The sequence below is a fragment of the Bos indicus genome, chromosome 1 (assembly GCF_029378745.1).
Source record: "Bos indicus isolate NIAB-ARS_2022 breed Sahiwal x Tharparkar chromosome 1, NIAB-ARS_B.indTharparkar_mat_pri_1.0, whole genome shotgun sequence".
In the NCBI taxonomy this organism is placed as follows: Eukaryota; Metazoa; Chordata; class Mammalia; order Artiodactyla; family Bovidae; genus Bos; species Bos indicus.
The window spans coordinates 79,334,217-79,347,954 of record NC_091760.1 but is presented as its reverse complement, the minus strand read 5'-3'; the positions used below and the strand labels follow the sequence as shown (position 1 = coordinate 79,347,954).

General features: G+C 39.3%; 1 protein-coding gene across 11 annotated transcripts in view; it reads left to right on the top strand.

Moving 5' to 3' along the window:
* LPP (LIM domain containing preferred translocation partner in lipoma) overlaps nt 1-13,738 on the top strand; it is a 758,565-nt gene that overhangs the window by 455,800 nt on the left and 289,027 nt on the right. For all 11 annotated transcript variants that reach the window (XM_019958232.2, XM_070802158.1, XM_070802171.1 and 8 more), the window contains one exon: nt 568-1,257. In XM_019958232.2, the coding sequence (XP_019813791.2) occupies nt 568-1,257 (690 nt within the window). The remainder of the gene's footprint in view (nt 1-567; nt 1,258-13,738) is intronic.

The window sequence follows — 13,738 nt, the reverse complement described above, 5'->3', positions numbered from 1 at the left end:
CCAGGAGAACATTGTTTGCTTATTATAATTTTGTAATTTTGAAATTGCATGTGGGAACTTCAATCTTCTTTTAAGGTTGTTTTGGCTATTCAGTCTCTTGAGATTCCATTTTTCAGAAAAGTTCAGTCGGAATTTTTACAGGGATTACATTAAATCTGTAGATTCCTATGGATAGTATTAACGTATTTACAATATTATCTTTCAATCCATGAAGATTGCGTGTCTTTCCATTGAGTTGTGTCTTCTTTAATTTATCAGCAGTATTTTGTACTTTTCAGTGTGTAATTCTTTCACCTCTTTGGTTAAGTTTTTTTTTCTTTCTTTCTGATGTTATTATAAGTGGAATTGTTTCCTTAGTTTCTTTTCTGGATTGTTCATTGCACAGAAGCACAGTTGATTTTTGTGTTAGTCTGTGAACTCTTAGATGGCAGGAGCCATGCCTTCTTTTTGTTTTGCAGAGTTAATACAAAAATATAATAACATTTATTAATATTTGTTTAGGTATATTTATTTTACATTAGCAGTAATATTTGTCTTTTTTTTTTCCTTTTCTCTCTCCTGCTTTAGGGTACTACTAGTTCAACAGCTTCTCCTCCAGTCTCCACCCCTGTCACAGGACATAAGAGAATGGTCATACCAAACCAACCCCCTCTGACAGCAACTAAGAAGTCTACAATGAAGCCACAGCCTGCACCCCAGGCTGGACCAATCCCTGTGGCACCAATTGGAACACTAAAACCCCAGCCTCAGCCTGTCCCAGCTTCTTACACTACAGCATCCACCCCTTCAAGACCTACCTTCAATGTGCAGGTGAAGTCAGCCCAGCCCAGCTCCCATTACATGGCCGCTCCTTCACCAGGACAATTTTATGGTTCAGGGCCAGGGGCCCAAGGTTATAACACTCAACCAGTTCCTATGTCTGGCCAGGGTCCACCTCCTTCTACACGGGGAGGCATGGATTATGCATATGTTCCACCACCAGGACTTCAGCCTGAGCCTGGGTATGGGTATGCTCCCAACCAAGGACGCTATTATGAACCCTATTGCGCAGTGGGGCCTGGCTATGGGGGCAAAAATGACTCTGATCCTTCCTATGGTCAACAAGGCCATCCAAATACCTGGAAACGGGAACAAGGGTATACTCCTTCTGGCCCTGGGAACCAGAACCCTGCTGGGATGTATCCAGTTGCTGGTCCCAAGAAGACCTATATCACAGATCCTGTTCCAGCGCCCTGTGTACCACCACTGCAACCAAAGGTAGGAAACTTATTAACATAGTGGTGGGAATAAAAGGGTACCTATCTTGGCCTGCCTTCCCCAGAAAGCAGATCCTAAGGCAAAAGTGTTAATATATGTGCTACTTTTATTTCATTAAAAAGTACAGTCTGAAGGAAGTACTTGGATAGAGGCAAGAAAATGGGGAGATCCTACTTGGAGATATGGGAAAGTGTTATCAATATGAAATCTGTTAAGTATCAAGTACAACTAATTGTTCAGTTTTGAAGGACCAGCTTCCAAAAGACCATATGAACCATAGCAGCTCAGGATAATCTCTTCCATGGGAAAGAAGGAAAAATAATTTATTTTCCCACTCTTGTTTCCTGTTGATCAAAGCCTTCTACCGTGGGTTAGAGACTTCCTCACACTTAGATGTTGCATTTACTTGGTCACTAAATAGATCTGAAGCATCTGATGTCTTAGCAGGGGTAGGGAATCCCTAGGTGTGGAGGTGAGAGGTGCTCAGGGCAACCCAAGATGAACTGCTGTCAGATTGGGCTCTTGTGAAGGTGGTCACAACCCAGGCAAAGTTGGTGCCACAGTGACTGCTAGGGAAGAACAAGTGGATAAGGGCCCAGGAGACAGCTGAGGCTAAGGTAATACAGATACCTTATCTAATTTTCTTTGGGAGGGGGCTGGAGTACAGTGGCCCTTGTTTATCTACATCAGTGATCCTCCAGGAAAAAATATTACTCTCCAACCTTTAATTCTATTAGGCAACTTAAAAAACATTTCTTTATGACAGTTCTCTTATTTATTGTTTGATTTAATTTCAAGCTTGTATTAGTTTTAAGTCAACATGTTTAGTTATGAACTTCTTATGAATAGGCAACATACAATACTATACACACCTACTCACCTACAGCTTGGGTTTTTCTTGACTGCTGGAACCAACATGATCATGTTTCCTCTCACCTTGAAAAGAGGAACCAAGGAGAGTTACTTGGAAGGAGTGAGATGGAGAAACAAATCTAGTTTCCAGCCATTGTGTTAAAACCAAGCTTTCCCTTCCCTTTAGTCAGAACCATGAGAAATCAGAAATTGGAGAAGCCTGGATTAAATAGAAGTTCATTGGTAACCTGGGTGGATGGAAGTTTGTATTATATATATTTAACCCTTTACACATTTGAGATCATCAATTTCAAGACATATCCATTTGCATTTTCAATATTATAACAAAAATTAGTAGGTCCTCACTCTTCCAGGGAGTTTATTCAATCACTGTTCTCACATGAAAGCATCAGCTCTGGTGCAGGTGGATTTTAGGTTCCTTAGGGGTAAGGAACCCTTCCTAGCAGGTGAGGCCTGAGGATAGCTAGAGGTATCCATCTATCTTATAAATGCCCATTACATAGAAGTGAACCAGCCATGATCATTTTCCAACATAAAGACTCCAGGCAAAAAATGTTAAGTGTTTTTGAGACATTACTCTTGGACAGACTTTCTTTTGAAAAAATCTCTTTATGAAAAGAAATGTTATTCAGGGTTTTCTGTTTTATTTTTTTTTAAAAATATTGCCCAAAATAGCCAACCTGGGCAGCCTTGCCCTTTGTTAACATTGCAGTATATTTGTTTTCATCCCTCCTGGCCCTGAAGTGACCTGTTGAGAAAAAAATGGGGTTATTCAGCTTTACCTCACTTTGGGACAACCGCAACAAATTCTCCTATAGAAGATTGAAAGCTTAGGTTGAGACAATGGCCTTCACTGTTTAAGTTCAAGTGGCTATGCAGTTTTGCCCTGTCTGAAACACCCTGACTGTAATAGGATTACTGGGTGATCATCATAAGGGCAGGGGACTCAGGCCTGAGTTGTTTAATGATCCTATTACCCAACCTGGGGAAACAGACATGAGACAGAGAAAAAGTATGTCTAGGTGGAGAGAATGACCTGGTGAGAACTACTGAACCCAAATTCAAGTTTCCTGTTTTCCCACCATGTCTCTGGGCAATCTGGAACCAATCCAGTGGAATAGGAAAAAGAATCCGCACCCACTGCAAGACCTGGATCTAAACTATTAGGTCCAGACATATCACTAATATTTGGTCCTGTCTTCATCAACTTACTTGAGATGACAGAATGAATTTCTATTAACCACTCTGCAGAAAGCCTGAAACTTTATTTTCCTTATTGGAATAAGATAATTATTCAGGGTGATCTATTCCAATATTGAAGATCCTGGATATCAATAGATTTCTTGTCATTAAAAAAAAAATCTGAAATATTTATTTTTCAACAGTGTCATGTGTTTTAACATCATACTATACATTTTAAAAATGAAAATCAAATCATGTACTTTTTGCAGTGATTATTAAGGAGAGTGGTTGTCTGGGGTGTGTTGGGGGGCATTGATGGATGAAGGGGTGGTCTCTTTCACAGTTGGTCTTTGAGCAGAACACTACTGTATTCAACTGCACCTGTTCACAGAGGACCCTATTGTCTCAAATAGTGACTTGGCTTGGCTAAGCAATGTGACTCTTGGCTTGAGAAACGAGCTCCTAATTCTAATCCTAGTTCCTCCCTTGACATTCTTCTTTCAGCTTTAGGAAAGCCTCTAGACCTTTTTATGTCACGCTCTCAGCCTCAGTAAAGTGGAATGTCATCTTCAGTAATTAATTAATGATTGCAAAGGGCCTGGAAATTTCCAAGGGCTGAATAATTGCCAAGTGAGGACTTGGATTCAGCTTTTACACTGGCTTTATTTCCAACTTTTTTAGGCACCGATGGAAAATATACCTCTGTGGCTTAAACAATTATCTTTTGTTACCTCAAGAAGTTCTTAGGGATTTGGCATTTAACCCTTAAGGAAAAAGGTTTTTAAAAATGAAAGAAATGATCTCCTTTATGTTTGAGAAAAGCTGCTTTAATTTCTCCATGCCGTGGTATAATATAAAAAGAGGAGGTAGAAGAAAGGAAGGAGAAAATAGGAAAGAAAAGGAAAAGAAAAAGAAAGGAAAAAAAGAATGAGGAAAGGAAGGAGAAGCCCAAATCAGAACCTGCAAGGCTTAGGGGATCGTGATTATATTTGTGTTTCCATAATGTGCTGAGCAATGAATTTGCATGCTACAGTAGACCATAATGTGTTTCCTGGACCATCTGAGCTGAGTTCCTTGAAAAATATTGTTATAAGCAAGTTTTTTTAGTTGTTTAAGAGAGAAATGTTCCCTTCTTGCTGGAAATCCTCTTAAAGTCACAGTGGAATCTCTTCTCTTTGCCATTTTATAAAAGCTTATATCTGTGAGTTGCTGTGTTGTTCACAGAACTTTTCCCTGTGTGTTAGCTTCACATTCCTGTGAGATGGGATGCGTATTTTCTCTAATTTTCACGTGAGGTGAGTCAGCTTTTGAAAGCCCCAGAGTAAGGACCTCGAGGTTCCACTTCCTTGTCATAAACCTAATCTATGACCGCCTTGGCTCTGGTGAAGAGACAGAAGTTATTGTCGTTCAGTTGCTCAGTTGTGTCCCAACTCTTTGCAACCCCATAAACTGCAACAGGCATTCACTATTTCCCAGGGTTTGCTCAACTCATGTCCATTGAGTTGATGATGCCATCCAACTATCTCATCCTCTGTCACCCACTTCTTCTCTTGCCCTCAGTCTTTCCCAGCATCAGGGTCTTTTCCAGTGAGTCAGCTCTTCACGTCAGGTGGCCAAAGTATTGGAACTTCAGCTTTAGCATCACTCCTTCCAGAGAATATTCAGAGTTGATTTCCTTTAGGATTGATTGGTTTGGTCTCCTTCCTGTCCAAGGAACTTTCAAGAGTCTTCTCCAGCACCATAGTTTGAAAACATCAGTTCTTTGGCGCTCAGCATTTACTCCATAATATGAAGAGTGCTGGTACTATGCATCTCGGGAAAGCTGTGGAGGCCCACCTGGTGTGGGAGTTAGGTTACATTCTAAAATCATCTGGTAAAATTTCCTTGGAAAATCTTTCAAGATGGGGAGAACTTGGAGATCAACAAACCACATTTTGATAAATCCAACACAAAGTTCTGTGTTGGTTTATTCAGAGTCAGAACATATCACTGCTGTTCATTTAGTGTTTGAAACTGGGAGATATTTAATGTTTCAGAGGAGAGTGAAGGTAATGAACTGCTGGGGTCAGTGTTGACAGGCCCCCAAGACCTGGGAATTGTTGAGATTAAGAAAATATCTGAGAATATAGTAGCATTTCAAATATTCAAATAATATCAAAATATTTAAATTTCCTTTAATTGTGGAAAAGAGAAGGTGGTATAGATCGGGTGTCCGGCAGAGAATTGGTGGCATTTGGGAGAAAGCTTTAGGGTAAATCCTGTTACTAAATATCATGCAATTCCAGGATCAGAGAAACAAAGAAGAGATAGGATATGGAGAGGGATGGATACAGATACAGGTTTTGGGTCAGATGCTAGTAATACTTGGATCTGTATAAAGCTGAAGATGGAGGAGATTGCTTGTAGAGGACAGTGACTGTAATATTAGTAATTCCTCTTTACACAGGGCTTTTCCGTTTCCAAAATGCTTTGTGGATCTCGCAGAAAAACATGAGTGATAAGCACAGATAGAGGTGTTTGTCTCTCTTTTACTGATGGGGATTCAAAAGCTCAGTAATAAGAGTCACTCACCTAAGTTCATATGCCAAATTCATGGGTGAGCCACAATTCCAAATCAGGGTTTTTGAAGGCTGTCCTCTTGCTTTCTCCACCTAGTAAACCGTGGGTATTGTTTTGGTGTTTGGGTGCAACGACTGCCACGTCAGCATCTCCAGCCACTGTGTGTGGCTCTGCTGTGGCCCTCCCGATGGGCAGACACGTCGGTGGGCTCTGGCAGTCATGGTGCTGTGTCATGAGATTAACAGCTGGAGGGGGAAGCACCAGTTGAACCCCTGATGGGCACCCAGCCTTGGCATTGTGGGACTATGCTTCCTCTTCCTCATCACCCATGTACAATTTATCCCAGTGTTTCTACCTTCACAATATCTCAATTCTGCTTTCTTATTGCGATCCGCCTTGCTACTGTCCTGGTTCAGTTGTCCCACCTGAGCCGTTGAAATGGCTCTTAATGGCTGTCTCTACCTCTAGTCAGAGGCACGGTTCAATCCCTGGGTCAGGAAGATTCCCTGGAGAAGGGAATGGCAACCCACTCCAGTATTCTTGCCTCAGAAATCCCATGGAAAGAGGAGCCTGGCAGGCTACCACCCACGGGGTTGCAAAAGAGTCAGACACGACTGAGTGTACACGCTTGCATATGCTACCTCTAGTCTTACTCCACATTCATTCATTCTATACATGCTACCAGATTAATATTTCTACTCTACAGCTCTGCACTTGTCACTAACTGCCTTTTTAAAAAAACCGTCAGAAGTTCCAAGCCAGTTATGGGATGAATTGAAACTCCAGCGTAGATTCCAGTTTTATATCCCCCTTTAAGCACCCCAGCTTCCAGCTAAGAAATTACCTGCCTAGATATTTCTCACCTTGGTAGCTTTTGTCATGGAGCACCTTCTTTCTTGAATGCCTTCCCAGACCTCCCTGCAAATTAAATATTTGCATATTCAGTGTGACCCATTAAGACTGAGCTAAAGTGGTCATCTCTCTTGTGAAGTTTTGTCTTTCTAAAATTAAGCTGTGTGGTTTTTACTCTGTCATGGAAAGTTCCACACTTTTACTGTACTAGAATCATTTATGTACTTGTCTTCCACCAACCTATGCGTGCGTGCTAAGTTGCTTCAGTCATGTCCGATCCTTTGTGACCTCATGGACTGTAGCCAGCCAGACTCCTCTTTCAGTGAGTTTCTCCAGGCAAGAGTACTGGAGTGGGTTGCCATGCCCTTCTCCAGTGGATCTTCCCAACTCAGGGATCAAACCTGTGATTCTCATGTCTCCTGCATTGGTAACTGGGTTCTTTACCACTAGAGCCATCTGGGAAGCCCCACCTACCTAAGATTTAGAGGATAAAAATCAGATGGTATCTGAACACTGTTTCCTACTGAATAACTAAGACAGTACATAATACATTCTTGTTTAATGAAGATGCTTGAAGAAGTGTCCTATGTCCTAGTAAAATAAGGAGTAAGCCCTGCTTTAGAACATAGCAGATTGGTCATCAAAATCCCAAAACCCAAACCTACACCACCAAATCAGCTTAGGCGAACTCAGTAACACACATGTTGTCACATCAGCAGCTTAATATCTAAAGTAGCTACGCAATTTCTCATGTTCACAATTGTGCTAATATTTTACACTCCTTCTGGAATACATGTGTTTATGTTTATGCTTTTACGTGCATAGTGTGTTTTACTTTCTGCATTTGCCGAATGTCCATAGGATTTGTTGATTGGGATCCTTTCGTTATCTCTTTGGGGTTCAATTTATATGCAATAAAATGTACGCACCCGAGTGCATCACAGTCAGGATAGAGAACATTTCTGATTCACCATGGAGGATTCTCAGGCCCACTTGCAGTCAGTCCCCTTTACCTTCAGCCCCAGGCACCTTTATGCATTCTAACATGGATCATTTTTACCTTTGCTAGAATTCCATATAAATAAAATCATATATTAATAGTATACAGTCTTGCATCTAGACTGTTTTTACTCATAAGTTTTTGAGCTTTATTTGTATATGCATCCATTGTATGGATATGCTATAATTTGTTTACCCATTCACTTGTTTGGAGGCATTTTTTTTTCTATTTTAAATTATGAAAAAAGCTGCTATGAGCATTCATGTATAAGCCTTTATATGAACATACTTTTTTCTTGGATAAATACCTAACAGAGTTATTGCTGGATCATGTGGAAACTATTTAACTTTGTAAGAGAATGCCACACTATTTTCCTGAATGTAACATTTTACAATCTCACCAACGATGTATGAGAGGGCCAGTTGCTTCCTAACCCTAGAAACACTTGGTATTATCAGCCTTCTTAATTTTAGCTATTTTCATGCTCTATAGATATATCTGATTGAGGTTTATATTTACATTTTACTTTTGATTAATGATGTGGAACACTTGTTATTCATGCACTTGTTGGCCATTTGTATATCTTCTTTTGTGAAGTGTTATCAAAAATTTTTGCCTACATTTTAATTGCTTTGTGTCTTTTTATTGTAACAGTACATTTTGTATTGTGAATAAGAATCCTTAGATATATGCATTGCCAATATCCCAGTCTGTAACTTTACTTTTCACTTTCTTAATGGTGTTTCCTAGGAGCAGAAGTATTTAATTTTAATGAAAGTCAGTTTATCACTTTTATTTTCTACAGTGTATGCTTTTTGTGTCTTCAGATATTTTTGCCTCCTCATGGTTGCAGTCACTTTCTTCTATGCTTTTTTTTTTTTTTTTTTTCAGATTTTTTTTTTCAGGTAAATTCAGGGCTACAATTCACTTCAAGGTTGATTTTTGTGTACTGTGTGAGATAGGGGTCAAAGGTCACCCCCCATTGGTATATACACTTTTTGCAGCATGAGTTGTTGAAAAGACTTTCTTCCATTGAAATACCTTGACACCTTTGACAAAAATCAATTGATCACGAATGTGTGAGTCCATCTGGACTTTGTTCTATCCTATAAACTTATATATCTATCCTTAAGGCAATGCCACACAGTCTTCATCTCTGACTTTTATAAAATATTTTGAAATCTGGAAATATAAGCTTTCCATCTTTATTCTCTTTCAAAAGTGCTTTGACTATTCTAAGTCTTTTCCATCTCTGTATAAATTTTAGCTTCAGCTTGTCAATTTCCACAAAATTGCTTCCTGTGATTTCAATTGAGATCTTGCTGAATCTATAGATCAATTTGAGAAGAGCTGATATCTTAATACTGAGTCTTCCAAACTATGAGCATGGTATAGTGCTCATTTATGCTTTTATTAAGTTTTCTCAACAATGTATTATTGTTTCACTCATATTTTGTTTAATTATTTCTTACTCTGGATGCTATCATAAATGGTTTTTTATTTTTTTAGATTCATTTCTGTTAGAGTATAGTTGTTTCACAATATTGTGTAAGTTTCTGCTGTACATCAAAGTAAATCAGTTGTATGTATTCATATATCCATTCTTTTTAAGACTCTTCACATATAGGTCATTATAGAGGATTGAATGGAGTTCCCTGTGCTATACTGTGCTGTTCTTGTTATTATTGTTCAGTCACTAAGTCATGTCTGACTCTGCTCGTGGACTCAGCACACCAGGCTCCTCTGTCCTCCACAGTGTCCTGGAGTTTGCTCAAATTCATGTCCATTGAGTTGGTGATACTATCTAACCATCTCACCCTCTGTTGCTCCATTCTCTTTCTGCTCCCTTCCATCTGTCCCAGCATCAGGGTCTTTTCCAGTGAGTTGACTCTTCTCGTCAGGTGGCCAAAGTATTTGAGCTTCTGCTTCAGCATCAGCCCTTCCAATGAATATTCTGGGTTGATTTCCTTTAGGATTGACTAGTTTGATCTCCTTGCACTCCAGAGAACTCTCAAGAGGCTTCTCCAGCACCACAGTTTGAAAGCATCAATTCTGTACCACTCAGCCTTCTTTATGGTCCAATTCACATCCATATATAACTACTGGAAAAGTCATAGCTTTGCCTATATCTACCTTTGTCAGCAAAGTGACCTCTCTTTTTAATATGCTATCTAAGTTTCTCATAGCTTTCCTTCCAAGGAGCAAGCATCTTTGAATTTCATGGCTGCACTCACCATCCACAGTGATTTTGGAGACCAAGAAGATAAAATCTGTCACTACTTCCACTTTTTCTCCATTTGTAATGAAATAATGAGACTGGATGCCATGATCTTAGTTTTTTGAATATTGTTGATAAAAATAATTCAATTATTTTTGAATATTGTTTTAAGCCAGCTTTTTCACTCTCCTCTTTCACCTTCATCAGGAGATTCTTTAGTTCTTCAATTTCTGCCATTAGAGTGGTATCATCTGCATATCTAAGATTGTTGATATTTTTTTCAGCAATCTTGAGTCTATCTTGTGATTCATCTAGCCCGGTATTTCACATACTGTACTCCATCTAAGTTAAATAAGCAGTGTGACAATATAGAGCCTTGTTGTACTCCTTTCCCAATTTTGAACCAGTCTGTTTCATATCTGGTTCTAACTGTCACTTCTTGACCCACATAATACTCAGGAGACAAGTAAGGTGGTCTGATAGTGCCATCTTTTTAAGAATTTTCCATAGTTTGCTGTGATCCACACAGTGAAAGGCTTTAGCATAGTCAGTGACGCAGAAGCAGATGTTTTTTCTGGAAGTCCCTTGCTTTCTCCATGATCCAACAAATGTTGGCAATTTGGTCTCTGTTTCTGTCTCTTAAAAACCCAGCTGGTACATGTGGAAGTTGTCGGTTCATGAATTAGTAACCTATTTTATATATAGTAGTGTATATATGTTGATCCCAGTCTCTGAATTTATCCCTGCCTCTCTTTCTTCCTTGCTAACCATGAATTTGTTTTCTACATCTGTGACACTGTTTTGTAAGTAAGTTCACTTGTACCATTTTTGTTTATTCACATATAAGTGGTATCATATGGTTTGAAGATATCCCAGGTCCTTAATCTTTTTGGAAAATTAGATAGTTTTAATAAATGTCTTTCGTAATATGTACTATTTTGTATTTAAGGGCAAGAGAATGCATTTCATTTTGCATATGGAATCACTGATTTGTCCCTCTAGAAATCTCTTTTCCTTTTTGGCCAGCAGCAAACATTCACACTGTCCTATTTCAAAGAAGAAAATATAGTTCCCTTCCCCAGAAAGCAAAGAGGCTTGACCACTATCAGTGTATAATAATTAGTGGTAAGCATAAAAATTTTGACAAATTTTACACACAGAGTTTCAGGAAATATCCCAAAGTGAAAGTCAAATAGTTGACTTCCCAAAAATGCTACTTCCCTAGAAATATTTACTTGTTATGTTAGCTCTTTGATTTTCTGGAACATAGAAAACAACTTTCAGATATACTCTTAGCAAATAATATGATGTTTGCTGTATTTTATCCTTGGAATTCTGTGAATGTTCTTTAGAAAATGTAATATAGTTTATTTCAGAAGCTTACTTACTTAAATATAACAACTTATATAATAATAATGTGTAGCACTTTTTTTAACAGATTGGAGTCAGAGCATTAAATGACCCCTCCCTGGGGCTTCCCTTGGGGCTCAGCTGGTAAAGAATCTGCCTGCATTTCAGGAGACCTGGGTTCTCTGGGTTGGGAATATCCCCCTGGAGAAGGGAAAGGCTACGCACTCCAGTATTCTGGCCTGGAGAATTCCATGGAGTGTATAGTCCATGGGGTTGTGAAGAATCAGACATGACTGAGTGACCTTCACTCACTGCGGCATGAGTTGGTTTGTCCATCCAGGCTCTGGATCCATAGGTTTTGGCCAAGTGTGGTTGTACTGTAGAGTTGTCCTTGTAGGGATCTTAAAGGAGAGTAAATTGCTAATTAAAAGGAAGTCATTGCTTTTTTCTTATTGAGGAATAAAGAAATGGAGAATTCAGGACTAGAAAGATCAACCACATCTAGCATTTTTATAACCCCTTACACAATTTACCAAGCACTTTCATATGTGGGGAAAGCTATGTAAGAGATCTGGAGGCAACTTACCTAGTAAGTATACCAACAGCCTAGTATCATACCAACACCCAGTGTCAGAGGAAGGATGAGCTCGTAGGTCACAGACTGCCAGCCCCAGTGTGTTCTTTCCACTCCATGACACTTGAGTCCATTCATAGCTGCCTGTGTTTACCTGTGTCAGCTCCCTGTACAAATCCAAACATCAGTATTCCTTGGGCCCAACAGTTTAGGGATTAAAACTTTAGATTCATATTTCTGGGACATATTAATAGCTTATTTAACATTTGAAACCCAGGGTTCAGTCAACATTATATTAAGAGTCCACGAGGTGAAACTATATACTAAATATAAGTTCCAGATAACAAGCCCCTTTTATTGTCTTTATAAATGTTTGGTACATTGATTGCTCAAACATTGACCCCTTGCTCATTTAGGGTGTATCTTTAAGGATTATTATGAAAAGCGGTAAGAAAGTAGAGGTATGCTTTGATTTCTTCATGGATTTGTTAGCTAAATATATATTTCATGGTACATGCATGCAATCTTTAACATAAATTTGGACAGAATTACTATAAAGATGATACTTATAATCTTTACCATGTGGCTCAGTGGTAAAGAATCTGCCTGCCAAGCAGAAGACATGGGTTCAACCCCTGGGTCGGGAATATCCCCTGGAAAAGGAAATGAAAACCCACTCCAGTATTCAGGCCTGGGAAATCTCATGAACAGAGGAGCTGGTGGGCTACAGTCCATGTGGTGGCAAAAGAGTCAGACACCACTTAGCAGCTAAAAACAACAATAATCTTTACCGGAAGAAACCTTATTTTTAATCCTGCTACTCGTCCCATCCAAAGGACACAAAGTTTCGAGCAGTCTCTATGAGATAACTGAGGCTGTAATATCTGCAGAGACAGGGAAATTGCTAGTGACCAGCGGAGAACCAGAGAAGAGTTCAAGAAGGCAGGTGGGGAACATGGATGAGGGCCCAGCCAACTGCAGCCCAAGGGCCCATCTCACCTGCCACCTGGTTTTGTAAATAACGTGTTGTTTGAAATTCAGCCACACTCCCTTGCTTGTGCCATCTGCCTGAAATGCCTTTCCCCAGATATCCACTCAGGCTGTTCTCTCACCTCCCGAGAAACTCCACTCTAAGGTTCCTTTCTGGGGAAGTCTTCCCTGACCACCCTAAAATCCCTCCCCTGGCTCTAGGTGTCCCTTTTCACCTTGACTTCATTTCCCCTGTAATATTTATTACTGTTGAACATACTGTGTTCGAATATATGACACCTACTAATGTATGATTTCCCCATTAATGTATGATTAATGTGTTTTCCCCATCCCACTTGCCTTCTACTACCTAAGCTCCTCAGCCCTCTTTTTAGCTCCATGATAGTGTTGACATGGTAGATAGATCCTAATATTGGATGTCAAGTCTGAGGTTTGAGTTCCAAACTACAAGGAATGTCCTATGTGATGACAGATGGGCAAGTACTCTTTTTGATTATAAATACCACACCTATTTAAAATGTTATTGTTAGATTTGGAAAGACTTAGAATAAAGGAGGGTAACTAGAAATCTTAAGTGATAGATGGTGTTAAATATTTTAAAGCCGTATGGATCAATAGCTGCTAATATTGATAACATATTTGTATCAGGTTCTGTGCTAAGCACTTTCCATGGATTAGCTCATGCTATCTTCTCAGTAACACTTTCTGGTAGATAGTGTTATTATTTTCATTTTGCAGGCAAAAACTGAATCTTGGAGACATCAAGTAGTTTTCTTAATCCAGAAGCTCTTTGTTTTATAAATTTTCATTAATATAAACAAAGTTAAGAGTTAAAGCCAATGAGGTCATCTTTATTGGATGACAAAACACGTGGCTTCGTTTG